Source organism: Emys orbicularis, chromosome 13 (genome assembly GCF_028017835.1).
Source record: "Emys orbicularis isolate rEmyOrb1 chromosome 13, rEmyOrb1.hap1, whole genome shotgun sequence".
In the NCBI taxonomy this organism is placed as follows: Eukaryota; Metazoa; Chordata; order Testudines; family Emydidae; genus Emys; species Emys orbicularis.
The window spans coordinates 45,029,895-45,056,257 of record NC_088695.1 but is presented as its reverse complement, the minus strand read 5'-3'; the positions used below and the strand labels follow the sequence as shown (position 1 = coordinate 45,056,257).

The 26,363-nt window shown below is 38.3% G+C and overlaps 1 protein-coding gene across 1 annotated transcript in view; it reads left to right on the top strand.

The window, feature by feature from the left end:
- The window catches only part of ABCA5 (ATP binding cassette subfamily A member 5), a 50,297-nt gene extending 25,102 nt beyond the window's left edge, over nucleotides 1–25,195 (top strand). Inside the window, exons 17-38 of the mRNA XM_065415452.1 lie at nucleotides 604–723; nucleotides 1,833–2,034; nucleotides 3,693–3,862; nucleotides 4,986–5,113; nucleotides 7,968–8,105; nucleotides 9,581–9,694; nucleotides 10,453–10,623; nucleotides 11,613–11,726; nucleotides 12,914–13,051; nucleotides 13,670–13,744; nucleotides 14,609–14,700; nucleotides 16,659–16,782; nucleotides 17,632–17,749; nucleotides 17,881–17,972; nucleotides 18,140–18,315; nucleotides 18,783–18,858; nucleotides 18,953–19,047; nucleotides 20,352–20,471; nucleotides 20,710–20,859; nucleotides 22,610–22,689; nucleotides 24,671–24,726; nucleotides 25,088–25,195. Of these exons, the coding sequence (XP_065271524.1) occupies nucleotides 604–723; nucleotides 1,833–2,034; nucleotides 3,693–3,862; nucleotides 4,986–5,113; nucleotides 7,968–8,105; nucleotides 9,581–9,694; nucleotides 10,453–10,623; nucleotides 11,613–11,726; nucleotides 12,914–13,051; nucleotides 13,670–13,744; nucleotides 14,609–14,700; nucleotides 16,659–16,782; nucleotides 17,632–17,749; nucleotides 17,881–17,972; nucleotides 18,140–18,315; nucleotides 18,783–18,858; nucleotides 18,953–19,047; nucleotides 20,352–20,471; nucleotides 20,710–20,859; nucleotides 22,610–22,689; nucleotides 24,671–24,726; nucleotides 25,088–25,195 (2,657 nt within the window). The remainder of the gene's footprint in view (nucleotides 1–603; nucleotides 724–1,832; nucleotides 2,035–3,692; nucleotides 3,863–4,985; nucleotides 5,114–7,967; nucleotides 8,106–9,580; nucleotides 9,695–10,452; nucleotides 10,624–11,612; nucleotides 11,727–12,913; nucleotides 13,052–13,669; nucleotides 13,745–14,608; nucleotides 14,701–16,658; nucleotides 16,783–17,631; nucleotides 17,750–17,880; nucleotides 17,973–18,139; nucleotides 18,316–18,782; nucleotides 18,859–18,952; nucleotides 19,048–20,351; nucleotides 20,472–20,709; nucleotides 20,860–22,609; nucleotides 22,690–24,670; nucleotides 24,727–25,087) is intronic.
- Nucleotides 25,196–26,363: the final 1,168 nt, after the last annotated feature.

Here is a 26,363-nt window from a genome sequence, read left to right as displayed (position 1 = left end):
ATCTGAGAAGGGGGAGCTCTGAATTAATGTCTCTGCTCAAGAGTGGGGATTCAAACCTGGGTCTCCTACAACCCAAGCAACCACTGGGCTAAAAATTACACAGACACATGCAGTTTTGGGCGGGGGGTGTGTGTGGAGGGTGTATGCATCTTTTTGTGAATAAACCATTCAGAAAATTTCACTGAGCTCTATTACTAAGATCACTTGGGACAAAGCACAGGTCTGACAGGTGCTACATTTCTTTAAGGGCTCATTTTTAAATTAATTTTAACTCCTAAACTATTTAATGGACTTACTTGTAAGTTCTCAAAAGATTCATTTTGTACTTGGAGAGTAAATGCTGTTGTTTTGGGGAGAATGTGCTGCGTTTCTCATACCTAACATACTGATTGAAGATCTGCTTTAAACGCAAAACTCATCTCAGCATTAACTATAGCGCCATGGCCTGGGTCTCTATAATTAACATATTGTACATATATTGTGTGTATTCATTAAAGAGTCTCACCTTGTGGGGCACGCTATGGCTTTTTATTAAATCAGAGGCAATTCTGGTGGACAAATGTAATTTTGTTGCCAAGCAATCACATTATTTCACCTCTACAGGATTATTTTCTGATCTAGACACTCATTCACATTTGGGTGTTATTACTTATGGAGTTTCCATGACAACATTGGAGGATGTGTTCCTGAAGCTGGAAATTGAAGCAGAAATTGATCAAGCAGGTGAGATGTAACTATATTTACCTTTTTCTTTGTGACTTGATTAGTCGTGGTTAATTTTTGTAAAATTGTATTGAGCACTTTTCACTATGAAAAGCAGAAATAACACAAATGTCCTATCATAGAATATTACATGAAACAGTATGTGACACCTAAGAACACATGCTGTTGTGGGCTTCTTGAAATACCTGACCAGAACAGCAAACAGAGGGCAAAGAGGTTGGAGAATGAACCCTGTCTGAGGTCCAGAGCTGTACAGGTCTTGTGCTGAACCTCTGTACAGGGATAAATTTCAGAGTCCTTAAATCTAATGACAGGTTTCAGAGTAGCAGCCGTGTTAGTCTGTATCCGCAAAAAGTGGGTTGTAGCCCACGAAAGCTTATGCTCTAATAAATTTGTTAGTCTCTAAGGTGCCACAAGTACTTTTCTTAAATCTAATGTCCTTCTTTTTTTTAAATAAGGCCGAAAGTTCAAAAATATACGTTTCCCTAATGGGATTTTGCACTTGCACTCAATTGTGGACACAGGAAATACAATTTAGATTTCCAGCCACTTGATTTGAAAAATATATTTGTACCTGTAAATAGAATTTAAATGTCTAACCATCATTTATACCCACAATTAATTGTACCCCATATGATTGTGGGTGTAAAATCAGAGGCCTGTTTGAAATGCTTCTTGCTATCATTTAGGAGATTACTCCAAAAGTAAGCAATACCCTTCTAGGTTCCATGTTTAATAGATGAAAGTATTCTCACCTTTCTAGGCTTTGTTGTTAACTACAGGGTATTGAACTTTCCTATACTCGGAAAGTTGTTTAGAAAGAGTTTAACAGCTGAATAATCCATGATATCTAGCAATATTGGTAGTTGCATAGGCTAAATTAATTAGGCTAATTAAAATCTCCATCTTTTGGGTGTATGGTGGTTGCGTAGGGGATCAGAAAGGGGTTTTTCTGCTTCTGTACAACATTGCACAGTTTGTTTAGATGCATTTCTACCACCAACATTTGGCTACTCCTGAAGGCAGGATACTACATGACATGGTCCATTGACTTGATCAGGAAAGGTAAATCCTATGTTTCGTTTATATGCCCCTCTCTTTCCCTATAGATTATAGCATATTTAATTCCCAGTCAGCAGGCGAGGAAGTGGATACAAAATCGCTTGATGAGATGGAACAAAGCCTACTGATACTCTCTGAGACAAAATCATCTGCAGTAAGCAATACAGCTCTCTGGAAACAGCAGGTCTCTACTATAGCAAAGGTTCACTTCCTTAACTTAAGACGTGAAAATAAGTCATTGGGAATTATGTAAGTATTAAGATGGCTTCCCGTTTCATTTACCAAAATCCATTTATGAGTGTCAGAAGTTCAAATGGCAAACATGCTTAGATATGTTTTAGTAGTTTGTTTTATACCTGTGGTGTATAATGTAGCTTTTCATCATGTTTTTTAAACTGGACATTAAGAACGTTAGATGAGTTGGAGGGCGTGACATTGGAGTTAAGCTCTTTAGTTTATGGAGATGATGTCATATAACCGACAGACGTGTTTGAATTAATCATGGTGCTCTTTGCTACCGTGGAAAATCAGTGTAGTAGGCTTGAACTTAAAATGAAGACCTAGTGGTTGCATCTTGGAAAAGGGACAATAGAAAAAGTGTTGAAATGCAGAAGACGTAGAACAAGTGGAATCTTATATGTGCTGCTGAAACTTGATCAGTGCCGACAATTCCACCAAGGATTAGGCTAAAAGATGTGGCTTAGCCATGAGTGCTGCACAGAAACAGATGAAAATATGGACTGATCAAAACATTATATTTGGTACCAAAGTGAATATTTATCACACCAGTGTACTAACAGTATTACTCTAGGGTCTGGGAGCAGCTGCATTAAATGAAACAGACATCAGAAAGCTGCAGGCAGTAGGGATGAGAGTTTTTTGAAAGATGGCAAGTGTAAAGTGAAATGATTTTAAGACAGATGAAGTTAAATGGCTGGGGGAGGATGTGAAATCAGGGCATGGGAGTGATTACAATCAAAAAGATTGCAATGGTGGGGACACTGTAGAACAGGGGTTCTCAACCTTTTCCTTTCTGAGGCCCAGGACAACTTGCTATAAAAACTCCAGGGCCCGGCGGGGGAGGTGGGAGAGGGGGAAGGGACTCGGGGCTCTGGGCAGGGGGTGGGCCCTTGGGCATCAGTATAGTTTGACTTCTATTTTGGGTGGGCAGGGATTCAGGCTCTGGATTTTAGCCATGGAGCCCCGCATCCCCCGTGAAAGGGTTCATGGATCCACTGTTGAGAACTGCTGTTGTAGAAGACAAACAGCTAATAGGATGCCAAAGAAAATAATGCAAACACAACCAAAGTCAGTCTGACCTAGAGGCTGACCACTGCCTAGATGGTGTGACATCATATGCTGGGACATGATCAGGCTGGGTTTATTGGAGGAACAAGCCATGAACAAGAATGAATGGTGATGCTTTGCCCCCTGTGACTGCAAAGATGCTTTTGGGGAAAAAAGAGGATGACGATTTTATATATATATATAATATATATATAAAAGCATGGCTATCATAATACTTGATGCTGCTGATGAATATTTGCTTCCCTGGGCATGAGCCTCTTCTGTAGATAATACTGATGATAATATGATGTATGTACCTTTTTGGTTACGTTGCTGCCTGCCGTAGCCTCCAACATCACTTGCTTTTTTCCAGAGCAATTTTGAATTATGGTAAGAAGTCAATAACGAGCTTTGCCTTTTATGTGTTTAGTTTTTGTTAACTGTAGTCTGTGGACTGAATCGGGGTGTTCATGATTAGACTTCCATTAACCGAAATGATAATGTCTTTATCTATTGTGGGCCTGAGACTGACACCTGAGGGACAACTTGTTTTAAATAATATGCAAATAATTAGGATCAGTTTCCACTGAACTTTACTTAAATCACTTTATTTCTTTCAGGTTGTTGCTTTTTTTAGTTTTTCTTGTAGTTCAGATTTTAATGTTTCTTATACATCACTACTTCAAAAATCCTGTGGTTCCCATCAAACTTTCCCCAGATTTGTACTTGCTGAAGCCTGGAGAAAAATACTACAAGTACAAAACAAGTCTCCTCCTTCAGAACTCCACAGGTGAGAAGAAAAAAAGCAAATACAGTTATACTGGATTACTATTGTGTATTTAATACTCCAGTTTTAATAATGTCTTTTTAAACTTAACATCCCATTGGTATGAGACAATAAACCATACAGAACGTGAAAGGAGGTGGAATGTAGCCTGGAGCTTCAAGAATGATCACTGTAATGAATGGCTGGTGGTTGAATTTTTTTAATTTGCAACGTAGAGAACATAAAAGCATCTAATATTCTTTAAAATGGGAACATTCCAGTGTTAATCAGTCATGGGTGATAACTAAAGTTGAGTGAACCTCTATCCAAACTTGATTAAAAACTGCTGTCAGGAGCTGTATGATTAAGATCCACAAATTCTTCAGTCTTTCCATTGCGTGGCATTCTGACTCTGTATGATGCTATGGGAATGAAAATGGCTTTCTTAAATGACCCACCTATGCAATTTAAGGGTGTGACTTTCAGAAGTTCCCAGCACTGATGTCAGTGGGAGCAGAGTTAGGCCAACGCTGAGCACTTTTGAAAAGTCCACCTTAAAAGTAGCGTGGTTAAATTTCATATTCATCCACCCTTATTTTTTTAAGGTTTTGCTGAGTAAAGTCCATGAACCTCTAGTCATGACAATAAGAAAAACACATTGTGTCCAATATCTGAGGCACACACCATTCATATACCTTATAACCTCCATTGTTTGAACCCTGTTTTCCAAAAGAGAGTAATATCCTATCCATGATAAATAACTCCAGTTAAAACGAGTCTCTCTCACTGAAACCTTGATTATCCAAACTTATCAGTGTGCCCCCTGATATTTTTATAACCATTTCTGAACTATAATTTACTTTAATTTGATGTACACAGCAAACAAAACTTCCTTTTTTCTAAGTTTTTTGTGTGAATATTGAAGGAGGGAGCTGAAATCAAAACATAAGCACTATTTAAAATATTTGAAGAGTCTATACATGTAGAGAAACAACAGTAACTTCTCATAAAGAAGATGATATGGGAAAACTACTCTCTCTTGTTATCTTGATATAAATGCGTTCATAATTTCGGTGTAAAGTTTGCATGCAGCCAAAATACTTTTGTGATGAATAGTCATGTGTGCTTCTTTATTGTCTTATATTAGGATCAAATATTGATAATCTCATCAGTGCTCTCAGAAGCCAGAAGATATTGACTGAGATGTTCAATGACAGTGATTACGTGTCAGCTGCACCCCACAGTGCAGCTTTAAATGTGTCACTTTCAGAAAAGGTAAGTAAGATGGGCATGTGTTGCGGTGCTGTTGGCCTTTTCTGGGTACCTCAGAAGTAGTTTTTGGTGCTCTGTTCTCTGAAAGATGTTTTCAGGAGACGATACTATTGCTCATATTTAAATTAGGGCTGTCAAGCGATTAAAAAATTAATCACACTGTTAAACAATAATAGAATACCATTTATTTAAATATTTTTGGATGTTTTCTACATTTTCAAATATATTGATTTCAGTTACAACACAGAATACAAAATGTACAGTGCTCACTTTATATTTATTTCTGATTACAAATATTTGTGCTGTAAAAAACAAAAGAAATTGTATTTTTCAATTCACCTAATACAAGTACTGTAGAGCAATCTCTTTATTATGTAGAATTATGTACAAAAAAAACTGCATTAAAAAAAAATAAATGTAAAACTTTAGAGCCTACAAGTCCACTCAGTCCTACCTCTTGTTCAGCCAATCGCTCAGGCAAACAAAGTTCGTTTACATTTGCAGGAGATAATGCTGCCTGCTTCTTGTTTACAATGTCACCTGAATGTGAGAACGTGCCAGATGTGCTAAAGATTCATATGTCCCTTCATGCTTCAACCACCATTCCAGGGCACATGCGTCCATGCTGATGATGGGTTCTGCTCGATAACAGTCCAAAGCAGTGCAGACTGACGCATGTTCATTTTCATCACCTGAGTCAGATGCCACCAGCAGAAGGTTGATTTTCCTTTTTGGTGGTTCGGGTTCTGTAGTTTCCACATCAGAGTGTTGCTCTTTTAAGACTTCTGAAAGCATGCTTCACACCTCATCCCTCTCAGATTTTGGAAGGCACTTCAGATTCTTAAACCTTGGGTCAAGTGCTGTAGCTATCCTTAGAAATCTCACATTGGTACTTCCTTTGCGTTTTGTCATCTGCAGCGAAAGTGTTCTTAAAATAAACATGTGCTGGGTCATCATCCGAGACTGCTATAACATGAAATATATGGCAGAATGCAGGTAAAACAGAGCAGGAGGCATACAGTTCTCCCCAAGGAGTTCAGTCACAAATGTAATTAATGCATCATTTCTTTAACGAGCGTCATCGGCATGGAAGCATGCCCTCTGGAATGGTGGCTGAAGCATGAAAGGGCCTACGAATGTTTAGCATATTTGGCATGTAAATATGTTGCAATACTGGCTACAGAAGTGCCATGTGAATGCCTTTTCTCACTTTCAGGTGACATTGTAAATAAGAAGGGGGCAGCATTATTCCCCATAAATGTAAACAAACTTGTTTGTCTTAATGGTTGGCTGAACAAGAAGTAGGACTGAGTGGACTTGTAGGCTCTAAAGTTTTACGTTGTTTTGTTTTTGAGTTCAGTTACGTAACAAAAATATCTATATTTGTAAGTTGCACTTTCACGATAAAGAAATTGCACTATGGTACTTGTATGAGGTGAATTGAAAAATACTATTTTTTAATACAGTGCAAATATTTTTAATCAAAAATAATAATATAAAGTGAGCACTGTACACTTTGTATTCTGTGTTCTAATTGAAGTCAATATATTTGAAAATGTAGAAAAACATCCAAAATATTTAATACATTTCAATTGGGACTCTATTGTTTAACAGTGCAATTAAAACTGCAATTAATCACGATTAATTTTTTTAATTGCAATTAATTTTTTTGAGTTTGCGTGAGTTAACTGTGATTAATCAACAGCCTAATTTAAATTAGGGTGATAGCAACAGTTACATATAGTCTGTGCTATGCACCTGAACCTCCACTAGCATCTCCAGACACTTAAAAAACCTTAAGAATAAGTTAATTCTAGAACTTTTCAAATGTGGGGTAATAACACAATGAATAAAATACTGCTTTTTGCCTGGCAGAAGATAGCTTGTCTATTATTTTACTAACATGTCCAGTCTATTAAAAGATATTTTAGCATATGCTAACGATGGATTAATACTGTAAATGAGGGAATTTCTTTAAGTATATTTTATTTAAATGGTCTTTTTAATTAAACATCAAAAACATCTGGGTGTTGAATATATTAATTCTGTGCACCCAACACGGTCTCTTTTCATATTAGACTGTCAGCTCATTCTCAGTTCACCTTCGCAGCTCACCCAAACTGCTCTTGCAACAACGCTCTAGTATGGAAAGAGAAGTGCGTGTATTGGAGTGCGTGTATTAATATGTAAATCAAAGCACTGTCTTTCAAGTCCAACGTGTGATCTGAAGTGGAAGAACATGGTAAGGTTTGAAGAAATGTGGATTGTACCTCATGTTACTAAGAGGAAACAATTTGCAACACTAAAGTCCTGCCTTTTGTTCCCATTTCTTGGTAAAGTTAACATCAGATTGTTACAGAACGGGGCGGATCCTCAGCTAGTGTAAATTGTTATAGCTCTGACTTCAGTGGGACTATAACAGTTTATACCAGTTGACTATCTGCCCCTCGTATGGCACAAGTGTTATCTGAGGAAGAGCTCTGTGTAGCTCGAAAGCTTGTCTCTCTCACCAACAGAAGCTGGTCCAATAAAAGATATTACCTCCCCACCTTGTCTCTCAAAGAGCATGGGACCCAAACCTGCTGTAACAGTACTCCAAACAAGTATTAAAGTTAGCTAACGACCAACCTTGTAGCTAAAGGGCACATTTTCATAAAGTTATTTTCATTGGAATTAATTTGGTTAAGTTTCTGTCCTTTAGATTGTGAATATTTTTACTGCATTAGGATAAGTGTTAGTAACACTATGCTTTAGGGAGTACTATATTGTACAAAGGGTTTTTAATAAATCTTCCAATGATATCTCAGTGCTAACCTTCATGCTGCAAATTTAACATTGAAAATATTTTTCTTTGTAGAGCTACATTTTTACAGCTGTATTCAACAGTACTATGGTGCACTCTCTGCCTGTTTTGATGAACATCATTAGCAACCTGTTTCTCCACAATTTAAATGTGACTGAGAATATTCAAATCTGGAGTAACCCATTCATTCAAGTAGGTGGAGTTCAAATCAGGAGGTATCATAGGCTTAAAATTGCATAATTACAAAGGAAACAATAGCAAAATCGCAGTTGTGCATGCAGTTTTGTGGCTTTGAATATTTAGGCACTTCTTGACGTTAGCCCTATATTGGAGCATGTGAAAAAATGTAGCTATAAGTCAAAATCCAAGTGTGGCCATTTAATTCAAGCCTATTTTATTACTATCTTTTTCACCATTTAAAGCCTCTAAGGTAATGAAATATTGCACATTAAGCAGTACAACTTTGAATTACAAAAATTATATTCAGATTTTTTTAATATAATTATACGTAGTAAATATTTATATTATGGTGATGCCCGAGGGCCCCAATCCAGGGCACTCTACAAACATAGACAAGAGATGTTCCCAAATCTAAGGACACAAATAGAGCATGAGTAGGGGGTTGAAATATGACACAAAAGCAAATTAATATAGTGATGAACTAGCACAACTTTGTTAATTATGTACTGTAGGTTGGGGCTTTTTAATTGGTTGTTGGGGATAGCAAGAAATGGAGTGGGAAAGGGAGAGGGCAAGAGGAGTGATCAGAGCTTGTCACCCACCTAGCTTTGATTAGACTGTGGTAGAGGTGAGTCGTAAGGAGGGATTTGGAACAGGATAAGGTAGAATTTTATCAGAGTTTTTCCCACGTATAAGGCACAGTCTGGGAGAAAGCACACAGTTGTATAGGGTTGATCTGGTGGGCAGTAAAGGCTGGGAATTTTGGCGGAACGAAGGTGGAGGTCAATGTTTTGATGGGTTACTAGATCACCTGGGTAGGGTGGGTCTCAGTTTTGAAGGGCCTTAAAGATAAACACAAAGGGTGATATCATAGTCCTGTTGAATTTAATGGGAGTTATGCCATTGACTTAATTGGGGCCTGGATTTCGCTCAAGAAGCTTGTATTTGATGGGGAGATGAACAAAGAGCCAGAAGAGAGACTCAAAATGTGCGATGATGTTATTAGGGCAACAAGATGATCTTAACAGCAGAATTCTCAATAGACTTGAGAGGAGCAAGATTGCAGTAATCAAGGATAGCAAAGAGATGGTTACATTAGTCAACTATCCATTTTCTTTCTCTTCTGAATATATTGATTTTATAAACTGCACAAAAATCTACGCAAAACTTTATCGCAGTGTTTTTATCTCAGCTGCTGTGCAAAAGGTCTTAGCAGCTATGAACTATCCTCTTTTGGAACTAAACGGTAATCAGTCCCGTCCATATCATAAACGTCACTTATCAGATAGAACAGGCTTGTGCATTGCCATATTTTAAAGTTTTGTATGCTTTTATAATAAGCTGTAACTAAAGTGGCATTGTTAGGAGTCTAGGTACAAGAGCACAGGAAATCATGTTTAGAAACTTTAAAAAGAAAGTTTGAGGAGTTGTTTTTTTGTCTCTACTATATTCTAATTTCCCAGTGTTGAAGTCTAATTATTTTTCAGGAAATTGATGACACAGTTTTCAGACTGGAGGCTTTTTTTCAAGCAATGTTACTAGGAATCATTGTAACGGGGGTGCCACCATATTTTGCCATGGAAAATGCAGAAAACCATAAGGTAATCTTCAATTTGAACTATGCAGTTTGGGTCGTTTTAAATCTTCAGTATGTAAACGCATATAAAACCTTCTTTAAGGTCATTACTGGATAATATAATCATGCAGTAATAACTTGGTAATGGCTGTTGTCTGGGACGAAATGGTGGGATGATTTGTAGAGTATACAACAACTTCAGAACCAAGTGGTGTGTCAGGACTCCTCAATTTTCAAATACATTTAAATGTGTCAAAGTGTTTACTGGATGCACCTACCCCAAGAATAAATGTACATAAGTTAAATTTTATATAAGACTTAACAAGTAGTTGCGGAGACAAATTATATGAATCAAATATGAATGTGAGCAGAAACAAGGGGAGGTTGCATATAGAAGAACTGGCTGAAGATTTGGAGATGGAATTGGGCGCGCTAGTCTTTTCATAACCTACCACCAGCTGGATGCACAGCTGAAACTAAAGAAAGTAGGATCATAGAGGGCACTCAGTTTTGGGAAGAAGGGATAGAAGCAAAACACCCAGTAGGAATATGGACTAACAAGTCCTTTTGTGGAAAAATGTGAATATACAGACCTCCTCCGCTGGTGTCTAAAAATTGCAAATTGGGAATAACTCCAGTGAAGACACTGGAATGATGCTAGTCTAAAGCCTGAATATTTGAGAGCAGAATTAGGCCCAAGTTGTTTAAGCATTGATAAGAATTAACATTACTGCCATTTGTGGCATTTTTGACACCTATTGTAATTTTTTTTCCCTTTAACAGATCAAAGCTTACACTCAACTTAAGATCTCAGGTCTTTATCCATCTGCTTACTGGAGTGGACAAGCAGTCATTGACTTTCCTTTATTTTTCATTATTCTTGTTCTGATGATAGGAAGCTTATTTGCATTTCATCATGGTGTTTATTTTGATACTTGGAAGTTCCTTGCTATTGTAAGTCTAGTTTTATTTACTTCTCTGTTCTCATTAAAGTCCTTTATCAAAGTGTATAAGAAATATGACGTGTTCATTTTTGTTTGCTGGTCGGAAAAATTTCACCCAAACGTATTTCAACGGAATTTGCCAGATCGCTGAAAGCTAAATGTTTCATGGAGGCTGTTCAGTTTTGACAAAGTTCTGGCAGAACCTGGCCTGCCAGGCAGATTTCTGTTAGTAACTTGACTGGCTTCCTACCAGCATGCCCACCTGCTAGGCTACTGGGGATTCCAAACTTCCAGGCTCCCACCTTCACAGTAGCCTGCCTGGCAGATTGACAGGGAGCTGAGAGCCCCAACGCCCACACTTGCGGCTCCTTGACAGCTGAGGCTACAAGAGTCCCCTGTTCTGGGGAAGCCTTCCAGGGTCCACTGCCCTGGGGCTGAGGAGCCCAGGCCTTCCAGGGTCCATGTTTCAGGACCCTGGAGCCAGAGCTCTTCTCTTAGGTGAGAACTATGAAACTTTGAGTTTTCCTTTGAGCTTTTCATACTTGGCATGCTATCGTTTGACTGTGGTTCCATCCCTCCCTCCAACTTGCCTGCTCTTGTTTTAATTTCTGCAAGTCAGTGAAATTAATTGAGGATGAGACTTGCAACACTTACCAAAATATGCATATCATTAGTGTTTATGTGAGACCCAATAGTGCCACTTGAGAAATGATTTAAAGAAAAGATTTAAATTTAACTGAGAGATGGGACTTGCTGCCCTGCTTGCATTTTTTATCAGAAAGTTTTAATAGCACATATAATGCTGAGTACAGCATCTCAAAACAATTAAATTAGCTTTTAACTAACAGGATCAACTGGAGATGAAAATGTATTCTCAAAGTATTCAGGCATTTACAAAATAAATGTCAATAACAGGTTTGTACGCCTGGGTATAATGAGTATTCTGACAGCACAGTATATGATGAATCTTTCTAAGGAATGTCTTTTTTTCCCTTGCAGATCTTCTGCCTTATTGGCTATGTACCATCAGTAGTGCTGTTCACTTACGTGCTCTCTTTCACCTTTAAAAAAGTGCAAAATACCAAAGAATTTTGGTCATTTATTTTTTCAATGGTAAGTCAGCCTCTTGTTTTTAGTTAACTTTAAACATTTTTTTCCCCTAAAGCCAAATCAACATTTTTTTCAGTTATCATTTTTGGAAAATAATTCCCTCATATTTAAACCATTTGACATTTCTCTAATTTGCAACTGAAAAGGAAAGAAATTAAGTAAATGACAAATGGTTTAAATATGAGGCAATATACATGTTTCTTTGCTTCTCTTCCTTGCCACAGCAACAGACGCTTTTGAATAGTTCTACTCAGAGTGGAATAAGACAAGGGATTACTTGTGTCACAATCTCTGGGGAGGCTGTTCTTTCAGAGACCATCTACCAGTCCCTCGAGTGCACCCCTTTCTGGTAGCAGGCCTGGCCCTCCACTTCTCTTCGGTGTAGGATCCTGCAGTCCAACCACTCTCCAACCGGGTCTCTGGGTTACGGGTCTCTGGGTGCCAACCATGTTACCTAGTAGGTGCAACTGAGCCAGAGTTCTAGTTTGGCAGCCAGTGGTCAGTAATAGTTTGCAGAAGCAGTTTCTTCAAAACAAAGATGCTCAGATGGTACACACAGCTGAGAGAAGTGGATTTAAAAATAACAAAGACCTATATGCATGTTGTCTTACCCATATTTGGCATTCCCCTAGGTAGACATGACAACATTGGTGTCCCCCATTCTCTCTGGGCGCCAAGTTACACATAACTTTCTTCCAGACCCTGGGTCTCAAGTCAGTGTGTCTGTATGTCAGCCTTGCTGTGTGCTGACTGTGTCCCTGTTAGCTTCCAGCTGAGCGGACCACTTCTTCCCTCCCTTTCTGCCATGACACCTTTTTAACCCCTCAGCGCCTTTTCATATCCGCCCTAGCCTTGAAATAGGAAAACATGCTAATTTGGTTGGTGCCAGCCAGGTAGGTTCTTTCCCCCAGTTGAAGGCCCAGTAGGTACCTGAGAAGCTGTCTCATCTGTGTCATTGTTTTACCCATCCTAGGTACCTTAACAACCCCCCATTAGAGCCTGCTTTAACTGCATTGAGTCAGGCAGCAATATAAAATTGAACATGGAAACCGAGTCATACATAACATTCCTAAGAAATAATACAGACAGTTTTCTAACTTGTCACAACTTGTATTAAATATTATGACCATGTCAGTTTGTGAGATAGGCTTGGATAAAAATACGTGGTTTTTTTTTTTCTTTTTTTTTAGACTGCTTTGATCTCTACTGTTGTCACTGAAGTAGCATTCTTTATGAGATATTTCATGGTAACCACCATTTTTCATTATGTCTTCTGTGCCTTCATTCCAATCTATCCTCTTATTGGATGCCTGATTAGTTTTATAAAGGTAAGCTTTTGGGGTATTGGGATGTTGGTTGGTTCCTTTTTATGAGGAATTTAACTTTAGAACTTTGAAAGTCACTTCAGGGGCCCTAGTACATGGGCTAGCAGAATACATATATATGTTGCAAAGTAATATGGTTGATCTACATGTAAGTGAATGGGGAGTTGGCCTTCTGCATTGATCTGTAGTATGTCTGATGGCCATTTAATGGATTATAAATAGCATCAACTGCTGAAAAAGTTGCTTGTATTACCCCTTTGTTGTAAGCTAAATGTTGTAGTTTCAGAAGCTGGAAGAAACAGAGCATTTGTTAAATACATAAAGGCAAATTCCATGTCCCTCTGTCTGTCGAGTTGAGCTGTTTTGATTACTGGGAGTCTGCAATTGACAAAATACATTGGTACTGATTCTGATCTCTCTCTACCTCCATGTAAACAAGCAGTGACTCCACAGAAGTCAATGGAATTGCACTGATGTAAAGCCAGTGCAAACCTGAATCCGGCTCATAAAGTGTATAAATAAAATGTCTTCAGTAGTTCATTATAATCTGCAATTAAATTTAGCTGTAAAACGTAGCACTGGATGAAAAGTTCTTTGTGTAAATATTGGTCACATTGTCAGGTATCACGGAAACACCTACAAAAGAATGAAAAATACCATGACCCCTGGGACAAACTCTTGGTAGCAGTTATCGCGGTAAGCACCAGTTATTTGTCAGAAACGTTAACTTTGAATGAAAAGCCACTTCCTAAAGACATTCCTGTTGTAAGGTGTTTAAGAATTTTATTTAATGCTTATAAGAGATAGTGGATTAACTACTGCCCTGCAGCCAAAAAATGATTACAGAATAGGCAACAGCAGCGTAAGCTGCCCCACTCCCTCAGCTCAACACCTACTGCCCCAACAGTGTGGCTCAGCCCTACCCTTGGAAGATAAGACTGCTGGTTGGGATCATGGAAGCGTTCTTTGTGTGTTCAGTCATTAGCCTCCCTATCGAGTGTGTCAATGAGTGCCCAGCTGAGATGTTGTTTTTGTGATCTAGACTCTTGTCTGCTAGGAACTGGACTGAGACATACTGGCTCATTTAACTGAGGCCAAGTTACAGCCTTCACGTAGTAATAAAGGGTCTGGCTTACGACAGATTTGAGTGGCTCCTTTAAAAGAGAAAGTTGTCATAAAATAACATTTTCCTCTCCTTTCTGTTCTGTTTTGTGGGCCAAACTTCAGAAAACCATTTCTGAAATATTAATTAAAAAGTACTGATTTAAATCGTATTTCACTCTTAAATGACTCATTTATATTTTATACATAACTGGAAGTATATTCTAATTATAACAACACATATGCTCATGCTATATGAAACAGTTTTTGGAAATATACCCCTCTTACTTCCAATGGAATTAATTAGTGACATGATTTCACCGCCTTGGAGTCTGTCATGAACACCTTCATGCTGGGAGGGAATCAACATTTCATAGCATTCATCCCCTGGAGAACCGTTTGGCCTGAAGGGGCTAGAAATGTTTTGATTAACCTAAATTGTTTTTCTGTCTGTTTCAGCCTTATTTGCAATGTGTAGTGTGGCTGTTCCTTCTGCGATATCTTGAAGTGAAAAATGGAGGTAAATCGATAAGAGAGGACCCATTTTTCAGGTCTGTGTTGGTTAATAGGATCTTTTATTATTCTGTATTGAAAAAGCCATCTTAAGATAGTATTGGTAGCACTAACTGGGAGTAGCTAATGTGCAGCAGAAGCACACCAAAGATAAAACAAAAATCCCTTTATCACTGGAGTAATATGTCCTATTGCATTATACTGATGTTTTAAAACAGTGCAGACATTGCTTGTTCTGTACTGGCCATCATCCTTATATCAAAACCTATGTATCTGACATAATTTAGATAATTCTTTTCTGCTAGAATGACTAATGTAAGGGTCATTCCCTCATAAAATGTGTTTGTGCAACTCACATTAACTCCATAAAATCATAAGAACGACCATACTTGGTCAGACCAATGGTCCATCTAACCCAGTATCCTGTCATCTCACAGTGGCCAGTACCCAGTGCTTCAGAGGGAATGAACAAAACAGGGCAACTCTGGGTGATCCATCCCCTGTTGTCCAGTCCCAGCTTTTGGGAGTTGGAAATTTACGGACAGGGATTGGATCCTGGACTATCTTGGCTAATAGCTGTCAATGGACCTATTCAGTGTGAACTTATCTAATTCTTTTTTTAACCTAATTATACTTTTGGCCTTCACAAATTTCCATGGCAATGAGTTCCACTGCTCTGTGTGAAGATGTACTTCCTTATATTTGTTTTGCAAACAAGGGCCCTGATCTTGCAAACCTTACACTTGGGGAAATTTTGCGCCATAGTGCATGCATATTTTTAATCTTTTTGCACAGAAAAAAGCTTCTGCTGAAAAGTTGCTGCAAATAATACCTTACGCCCACCAGACGGTGCTGTGACGATAGAACACAGCAGCCGCTGGCAGCCAGCTAGGAAGAGAGAGCCTGCAGAGCCTTCTTAACATCACCTGTAGGGCTAGGTCAGGAGACAGGGGCTATGGGGAGACAGACAGCGTGGGGCTGCTGGGGGGGTCACAGACTGGGCTCATAAGGGCTAGTGGGGGAGGACAGACTGGGGCAGGGGCTGAATGGGAGTGGAGGCACAGGGCCACAGAAGAAGGGAGATGCAGGGCCACATGGGGACAGGGGGAGGAGGTGCAGGGCCACATGGGGATGAGGGAAATGGATGTCTGAGTGGAGGTGGAGGGACGTGTGGATGGGGGGAATGGGTGTAGGGACACATGTGCCTGATTGAATTGGAGAGGCTAGGGGTCAGCCAGGGTCTGCATGGGGGAAGCTCCCTAACAGTTTCTCTCCGCCCCCTCAAAAAATCTGTTCATACTGGTGTGATTATATTGTGTTATTTTGACAAATAAAATATGCAGAATTTTGCAGAATTTAAGAATACCGTGTGCAGAATTTTTAATTTTCTGTTGCAGAATTTTAAATTTTTGGCACAGAATTCCCCCAGAAGTAAAACCTTTGTAACTGGTCAAATACCTGCTCATGTGTTAACAGGACTGGAGCTGTAATGGGAACATTTTGAATATTGCTTGTGAAATTTATTTGCACACTGTTCGTAGAGGCTAATAGAAATTGTACAGCTGTTTCATCATAAACAGCTTTGGAGATTTACCCCATTGTTTATAACAGTAAGACCAGTGTAACCGTTGTGAAATAATTTTAATATTCACTGGTTTCTGTAGCTAAGAATCAACAGGAAAGGGCTTTGTTTACATTTAAATGATCTGATCTTCTATGGTGTGAACTACCAGTAGCCTTATTTTAGTGCAGTTTTTTTGCTTATTCCCTTTGATACAGTTCTTTTTAAGTGACAACTGAATTTTATTTTTTTAAAGACTTGTTTTCCACTGATTTTTTTTTTCTCCCCTTCACATATGGCTAATTGCATGAGTTTATTGCCTAACAAACACAAAGGACTCGATCTTTCTCTCCATAATTGGGCAGCTCTCCAGTGAAATCCCTGGGAGCTTTGTTTAAAGACTGAACATAAATTAATATTTGTTCCTCTCTTTAGAACTTCTACAAAGATCAAAACATGGAAATTTCGAGATGATCCACATAATGAGAATGAGGATGAAGATGTAAAGGCAGAGAGATTGTGGGTCAAAGAAATGACAACCTGCCAGAGCTGTGATGAGGTAATTGTGTAATTATGATTGAATCACAGGGGACAGGGTGAGATCAGATAAAATTGTTGTCAATAAATCAACATATGCCAGCTCTGAAATAATAAACTAATGCTTAATTGGAAATATTAGAACGAGATATTGGTTTCGTCTTCTGAATTAGTTATATTTGAATTATTTTGTATTAAAAAATTCAGATGAACAAATAGGATTCTATTTTTTTCACGCGATGTCAGTGCTTATTTTCTTTTGTTTCCAGTGCCTTCCTTGTGTGTGTCAATTTATTCCACTTACCACCTCTTACCCATGGTAAAACATAGAATTATTGCCCTAAGAACAGCTCTGTGTCTGGCTGGGTTGGTACTTTTAGATTCCAAGCTAATGGGTACTCACGCTTCAGGCTAGTAGGAGTTAGGTGCATCGTGCCACTGAGATCAAGCCTTGAGGAGGAGGAGATGTGCTGGGTACTGTACATGAGCAACTCTGACAGCAATCTTGAGCATAATTCTGCTGCTGCTTCCCAATAGTTGTTGTCTGCATAGGGGTCAGGTGCAGAATCGGACTCTTACAATGGTTTTGCAGTGTATAGAGACAATGAGGACTTAGACGTGAAAAACAGGGACTCTGAGTGGAGATAATGGTGATAACCCCTGCTTGTCCCTAAGAAAGAAGTGTAGCCATGGTGAAGCAGAAATGCAACGGTTTACTAAGAAGACAGGATTATCTAATCTAGCTGTCTAACCTCGCTAAATGTCAAAAAACCTTATTTTATGCTGATAAACTTTCAGTTTGTCCACTGGCGAGAGTGTTTTTGTCATTATATTTTTAAAAATAATTAATATATTATCTTCTGTTTTTTAGAAACCAGCAATTCTGGTCAGCAGTCTGCATAAAGAATATGATGAAAGGAAAGATTTTCTTCTTGGGAGAAAAATAAAGAAAGTGGCAACTAAACACGTCTCTTTTTGTGTAAAAAAAGGTTGGCATTAAATTAGTTATCATTGAACTACTATATTTTTCAGGAAAAAAACAGTTCCTTTTTGTTCTTGGGTCACATGGGTAACATGTCATTTTTATTTATTTATTTATTTATTTATTTATTTTATTCAGGAGAAATACTTGGATTGCTAGGACCAAATGGAGCTGGGAAAAGCACACTGATTAATATGCTGGTGGGAGACGTTGAACCAACTGCTGGCCAGGTACAGTATGTGGCTGAACACTAATAGAAAATGAATTGGGCTATCTATTTTTTGTTTTTGTTTTCTTACCATTTTGATCACTAGCATCTATAAATAATTTTTTGGTCTTTATAAAGACATGCAAAACCCATAAAAATACTGTTGAGTAAGGACTGTCTTTTCCACAGGTGCTGATAGGAGACTATTCTTTAGGATTGAATAGTGAGGACAATTCTGCTAAATTTGTGGGATATTGTCCTCAAATAAATCCACTTTGGCCAGATATTACATTGCAGGAGCATTTTGAAATATATGGCTCTATCAAAGGAATGAGTAAAACTGATGTGGAAGAAGTCGTAAAACGGTAAAAACTAATTGCAGCATTTTTTGCTTGCCCTCATATTATAGCTGGGTTTTGTTTAATAGTCTAGCAATAGATGTCATAGGTTTCTTGTGCTCTGTTTTTATCTGACTATAGTAGACTGCTTTTAGCAGTTTGAGCAAGAGGTGACCATGGTTTGGAAGGGAAAAAAACAACAATATGTAATGCCTTTGATTTTTATATACATCTTTATTTCACCTTGAAAACATACAGCATGCTCATTGATTTCTAAGTGAGAGGCATAAGATATGTAGTAATGTAAAAACTTTTATACGGAATTTTTTAAAAAACATTATTAGAATAATTTTTGTAATTAGCAGAGTAATCAGTTATTTAACAATTGTACTAAGAGGGATGACAAAGCATATTTTGAGGGTTAATAATCTGCTTTCTTAAACCATGTTCTCAGTGATTGATGAGACAGATATTGTGCATTGGGTGTTTTGCAGCATTGCAAGGGCCCTTGAATTGAAAGCCCATCTACAGAAAACCACAAAGAAATTAGCGGTCGGAATTAAGCGCAAGGTATGAAGACGGTTTTTTAAAAAGTTGAATTCAGTATTTTCATAACATGAGGCCTATTGTATAATCATATTTAACCTTCTTTCTTTCCTGTCAGTTATGTTTTGCACTAAGTATGCTGGGTAATCCCCAGATTACATTGCTAGATGAACCATCTACTGGTATGGATCCTAAAGCCAAACAGCACATGTGGTGAGTGTAACATTATGCTACATTTACAAGAGACTTTTTTTAAAGAGACTACATTGTAGGATAATATGGTAATAATACTCTTACTCCAAAGCTCAAAGTGGTAATATGTCATAGATTAGTATAGGCAAATCATAAGTATTTTTTCTTCTTTCCATTCATGTGCATAACTGTTGTTAACATGAAGGATCGCTACCTCTGTGCATTGCCAAGAATCTAGCTTTGTATAGGCTGCTTTCATCTGCATATTGTCTTCAAATCATTTGCAGATTAATAGTTTATTTCCCTTTGAAGATAAATCTTTAATTTGATTTATAACAATCAAAAGCATACATTCACAACTCAGTGCTTTCACAGCAACTTAAAATTCGTCATAATTAGAATACAATGGACTAAAAGAATAGAATCCTCCATAATATCACCCCATTGATGAATAAGAAACCGAGCTCCTCAAATTCATCCTTTTCCTGGAACTGTCCCTCCCCAGATGTCTAAGAAACTAGGTAGGTTTTGTAATGTGATGGGAAGGAGAGTTCGTTTCAGAGTTGTGGGACTCTCTTGGGTAATGCGCAGCTATGAGGTTAAACCAAAGGAGCTCCAGTTTGAGCTCCTCTGCTTGTCACCAGTGAGGTAACAAAGGATGGAGAAAGAGGCAGTGCCTCTGGAAGCCAAGTAGCAAACCATTTTGTGTGTTTGGTACAGGATATACCATGCTTGTCATAGTAATATCCATGGGATGAATTCCAGAGCCAGCTGACAAATTGCAGAACCACGTGATAAAAGAATTTATCGTGCACATTTGATCATTGCAACTGCTCTTTATCCTACTAACCCATCTCTCCTAGAACTTACTCTGACAATCCAAACTTCTGAGCAGCTTCTTTCATCATTTTAAAGAAAAATAACCCACCAAAGAAATGTTTCCTCCTTTTCCCCCAAATTGTGAAATTTCCTCCCATGGCCCAGCATAGGCAAGATTCAATACAGGATCAGTAACTGCTTCTGTGTGCCTACACAGTATTCACTTTTCATTTTAAATTAGCATTTTCTTTTAATAATAAGGCTGTTGGGATTAAGAGACTATTGGGCATCCAAATCCCTGCAAAATACTGACATTAATATGTTTTTATTGAGAATAACTGAAAAGAAATAGATACATTTGCTTTTCTTTGCCCTAGAATGAAAAAAGCTGATGATGTGGCTGAGGATTTGTGTTAATTATAACTAAAGTATTATTTTCCCAACATATGACATGTCATGTTAAAGGTAACTTGTAGCTGTACTTACTATTTTTCATTAATTTTCAGGAGGGCAATTCGAGCAGCATTTAAAAGCAAAGAGAGAGCAGCTATTCTGACCACTCATTATATGGAAGAGGCTGAAGCTGTGTGTGATCGAGTTGCAATCCTGGTATCTGGACAGTTAAGGTATTGTAGATTTTAGTAGTCCATGCATATTTGGAACTTTTGCGTAAAAGAAAAAATGGTGTGTCTCAGCTTGAACACATTTATAGCATTAAAAAAAGTACAGCCACATTTGTTTTCATCTCAAGCCTCTCATAAAATAATCTAATTCATAAAAAGAAACTATTGAAAACAGCTCTGCTTTTTTTTTTCTTCTTTTTTTTTTTACATGACACACTATATTTGTCTCAACAATCTGTAGGTGTATTGGTTCAGTTCAGCATCTAAAGAGTAAATTTGGCAGAGGCTATTTCTTGGAAATGAAATTAAAAGAAACAGCAGGCGTACAACAGGTGGAGTTTCTTCACAGGCAGATTTTGCACATCTTCCCAAATGCATCTCATCAGGAAAGGTAAAAGTTATTAAATAGAGGACCAGTCCTTACAAGGAAAAAATATATTTGTATTAATGCATGCTTCATTTTTGTCAGTGTGTTATGAGTAAGTAATTAGTGATGATATGTTATCCACATCTTAAATAAAATATATATAAAAATAAGCTTAAGAAATAGAACATGTCGTGAAAGCTAGCAAAGAAAAATACCTTTATTGATAGCAAGACCAAAATTATGCTTGTGTAACAGTTGTGACTGGTAATTTCCTTGCTGAGAGTGTCCTTTTTCCCACTCAAAAGAAATTTGGATGGTACCTATAGTCCTGCAAATGCTGAAGGTACCTCAGACTCTTCTAGGAGGCCTCAGCGTTTGGCCCACATCCCTTTTGTCCCGTCATCAAGAGTTCTTCCATAAATCTACTGAACACTAAATTACTTGAATTTCTGTCAGTGGATAAATGCAAACTCTTAACAGTAATATCTTATTCTACTTTGTTTACTGTTCACAAGGACCCACGAAAAGGCCATCATAGAAATTCCCAAAGAATTTTTTTCAGGTGGGGCAGTTTTGGTGGAGAGGTCAACCTCAGAAAGGAGATCATATGGTGACAGATTTTCTATTCTGGATCTTTACCCCTGCCCGAGTCCAAGAAATTTCGGATGTAACAAACACTTGCCAGGTGACTCTGTAAGCCTCTTAATTCTTAGGATGTGACCTTGGAGTTTCCCTTTTTAAATGGACTAAACCAGGTGGTTGGGAGATTTTTGAACTGTCCACCAAAGAGAACAGGAGTACTTGTGGCACCTTAGAGACTAACAAATTTATTTGAGCATAAGCTTTCGTGGGCTACAGCCCACTTCATCGGATGCATAGAATGGAACATACAGTAAGAAGATATTTATACATACAGAGAACATGAAAAGGTGGAAGTACCCATACCAACTGTGAGAGGCTAATTAATTAAGAGAAGCTATTATCAGCAGGGGAGAAAAACTTTTGAAGTGATAAACAAGATGGCCCATTTCGAACAGTTGACACGAAGGTGTGAGGATACTTTAACATGGGGAAATAGATTCAATTAGTGTAATGACCGAGCCATTCCCAGTCTCTGTTCAAACCTAAGTTAATGGTATCTAGTTTGCATATTAATTCAAGTTCAGCAGCTTCTCGTTGGAGTCTGTTTTTGAAGCTTTTCTGTTGCAAAATTGCCACCTTAACGTCTGTCACTGAGTGATTAGAGAGGTTAAAGTGTTCTCCTACTGGTTTTTGAATGTTATGATTCCTGATGTCAGAATTTTGTCCGTTTATTCTTTTGCGTAGAGACTGTCCGGTTTGGCCAATGTACATGGCAGAGGGGCATTGCGGCACATGATGGCATGTATCACATTGGTAGATGTGCAGGTGAACGAGCCCTTGACGGCATGGCTGATGTGATTAGGTCCTATGATGGTCAAACCAGACAGTCTCTATGCAAAAGAATAAACGGACACAAATCTGACATCAGGAATCATAACATTCAAAAACTAGTAGGAGAACACTTGTGTGTCTGGTTTTAGCCTCTGTCAGGTTAGTGGACCAAATAATCTGATCCAAAATGGTAATTCCTATGTCCCTGTGTCATGATATGATTAGCTTACAGTGCTTTGCCTACTCCTTTAGAAAATGAATTTATGCTCAGTCATGTGAAACTTTTTTCTTTCCTTTTGCTTTCAGCAATTTTGGCCTGGGAAAATATCACACTGTATTTTGTTTTTGGTTTTTTTTCCAGTTTTTCCTCCATTTTGGCATATAAAATTCCCAAGGAAGATGTACAGTCACTCTCTCAGTCTTTTTCTAAACTGGAAGAAGGTAAGACCAAGTATTTGCCAAGCAAGCAAGGTAAATAGTAATCATTTTGCCTACCATGCAGCCTGAAATATTTTCCCTGATCCTGTGTACCATGTAACGTTACTCTTAACTCAAATCTTTCCTCAAAATTCACTTGGTTTGGTTAGCTTTTTAATGCTAACCTCCACTCCATGACTCCTGCCATTTTAACTTTCTTTCCTCATAACACATTAACTTATATAACCCTGCTGTACTCTTAACCTATGTACACAATTCAAGGTAAAAAGAAGTAAACAGATGTGAATGCAACAAGGACTGGTTCAGTTCCCATCTCAGTCTATAAATACCTACAGTGGATGAATATATTTAATTCTAGAGAGTTCTTTAATCTAGCAGACAAAGGACACAAGAAGCTTCAATGACTGGAAATTGACGCTAGAAAAAATCAAACTGGATATAGGGTGCAAACGTTGAACAGTAAGGGTAATTATCCACTGGAACAGATTGCCAAGAGATGTGGTAGATTTTTCATTGTTTAATCTTTGAAGTCAAAATTGGATGCATTTCTTAAAGAGATACTATGGTAAATCAATGGCCAGATGGCGTTTTATAGCCTGTGTTATGCCGTTTAGAATAGATTAACATAATGGTCCCTTCTCTCCTTAACTTCTCTGAATATGTGAAGTCAGTGGTGTTGAGCAGACCCCAAAAGCATGTTTTGTATCACTGTGACCTTGTCTTTCCCATGTGCCCACCACCAAATACACACACTTTTGTGAGTCATTGCAATATTGAACTCAGATTGTATATTCCTTTTGAAAGAAACCCTTTTTGTATTTGTATGAATATCCACTCTCACAGCCCTGGCACTGTACAGATAATTTAAACATCATCCCTAGGAGTCTCAGGCTTGGTCTACACTTACCCCCCAAGTCGAAGTAAGGTACGCAAATTCAGCTACGTGAATAACGTAGCTGAATTCGACATACCTTACTTCGAACTTACCGCGGTTCAGACGCGGTCCACACGCGGCAGGCAGGCTCCCCCGTCGACTCCGCGGTACTCCTCTCGTCTAGCTGGAGTACCGCAGTCGACGGCGAGCACTTCCTGGTTTGATTTATCGCGTCCACACCAGACGCGATAAATCGAACCCGGAACTTCGATCCCCAGCCGCCGAACTAGCGCGGCAGTGTAGACATACCCTCAGAATTACCTTGTATTAGCATATCAGTTCAAAATGCCCAGAGCTGAGGAGGTAAACTTATCCCTTTTTGGCAGGGCTATCAGGATATGGCTAGGAGGGGTCACTGGGTTTCTCAGTGGGAATGGAGAAAGTTTATGGTGGTTGTAGCCTATCACAGAGGTAGGGCTTGGGAGTTGAGGCTAAACCCATAACAGCTTTTACTTGTGGAATAGGACCTTGCTGCTCCTCATGCAGCCCCAAGACACCTTCAGAGGGCGAGCCTGACTCTATCCATGAGAGGAAGGTCTTGGGAGAGGAGTGTGACTGGGTATGAGGGTACCCATATGCCTTTAAGGCTTGCAAAGAAAATAGGCCATAAGGACTGAGGACCATCGGGTTGAATGTTGATAAATATATTCCAAGGTTTAGTGTTAAAACAGTTCTGTAAAGATGCAGCTAGAGGCCTTTACGCAAGACATAGTCTTAAGAGGTTTTTTTGGTGCTGCTGGATGGATGACACTGCCCATGATTCTTTTCCACCTCTAATTTCTGTGACTGTGTGGATGCCGCCTTCCAGTCTTTATTCCCATTCCCTGACACTCTGCAGAGAGGGAGACTGCAACCAAAGACCTGCACTAGTTGCTCTCACATTGCATTGCATTGAGCTGGGTCATCTAACTGTAAAACTCCTCTGTATTTTTAGTGAATTTAACAGTAGATATTTGAATCATTTAAAAATATAGATTTAAATAAAGTCATTTTGAGGCATTTGATGATTAATTGTTCTTAAATGTGCATTCTTTCTAATCCTTTTAACAGCAAAACATGCCTTTAATATCGAGGAGTACAACTTTTCTCAAGCAACCCTGGAACAGGTATAGGAAGCAAATTTTATTTCATAATTGTAAAAAAAAAAAAAAAAAAAAAGTCTGCGAATTATAGTTTTATAGGGTAAAATTTTCAAAAGTGCCTAAGTAAGAGCTGACGTGCCATTTCCAAAATTGACAGAAGCACTTAAGAACATAAATCCCATTGACTTTCAAAGTAGGAGTGTAAGTAAGAGATCTTAACTCTCCATTCTGAAGGGTCAGTATACCTATTCAGATACTGGTGCAATAGGTACCACTTTTGTGATTCGTTTCCATGAATTTTCTTTGATTGGTAGGCACTCCGATCCTTGCAGTCTGAATGCTCTTACACGGAATACACTGTTGATGCCATTTTCATCCATTTTAGGTTTTTGTGGAGCTTGCTAAAGAACAAGAAGGGGAAGATTACAATTTTGGAACCTTAAACAGCACGCTTTGGTGGGAAAGAAGACAGGAAGATAGAGTCATTTTTTGAGCTCTTTAAATACTGTAGGATTCAATAGATGTACACTGCAGTTCACGTTTGTCTGACTCTTCTTTTTGTTTTTGTTTTTTGTAATGTGTGCTGAGTACTAAGAAAGCAGTTGAGATTGAGAAAAATATCTGACTTGAAAAACAAAAATAATATTTGGAAACTTTGGAAACTATTTCCCCTTCCTGGCCTTATCCATCAATATTATGCAAGTGTGGGAGTGCCTTTATTTGTGAGGACTCTCATTGCTAGCATATAATTTGTCTGGTTTTTTAAATTTCTGATCCACTCGCCTTACTCTGTCCTGTTTTAAAGCGAAATGATAAATAACAATTTAGTTCTTTATAATTTCCTATTTGTTTTGGTCAATCTGTGCTCTATGCTTCTAGAAACTCCAACCTTGAGCTTGTTCAGCTATTCAGTATGTGATGTCAGTATATAATTGATTAACTCCAGGATCAAACTTCTGCCTTGCTTATCTTTCAAGAGGCAGCTTCCACCAAAGGCAGGGGTCCACAGAACCAGGACAGCAGCACTAGAAAAGAGTCACAAAAGCAGAAGTCAGCAAAGAGGATATAGCAATGCCAGAAGTCAATGATTTATCTGAGTTGGAGTAAACATGTAGATATAAGGTGGATTTTAAAAGAAGGTCAGTTTTGAGCTTTAACTGCCTGATAGTGTTCTGGTAAGCTTTATTGTCACATCCTCTGCATACAATTCCATGTAGCCTACATTGCTATACAGACTTAACTGCCTGATTCCAGGATTCATCATGGAATATGATGCTGGTTAGTTCAGCCTAAATTGTTTATATGATACCAAATACCAATACCTAAAATTCAGTTAACTTGTATACTGTCTTTAAATTCCCGTTGGATCCTGCTGATCAAAATCCTGATGCTACTGTTTGGTATGTATATTTCAGGTCAACTCTCCTTATCCAAAAAATCAGTTTGGTACAACAGTGCCTCCATTATGGATCCTGCTCCATCACCTAAATTCTTGAGTTTATTTGCTGTATCTCAGTTTTAAACTCCTCCTCTTTGTGCCATATGTGGACTTTAGTATCCAGATGACCATATTTGTTAGTCTCTTCTCATCATAATGTTCCTCCAGTCCTATGCTGCTTCAGAATATGTAACTTGTGTATTTTAACTAATCTCTGCTTTTT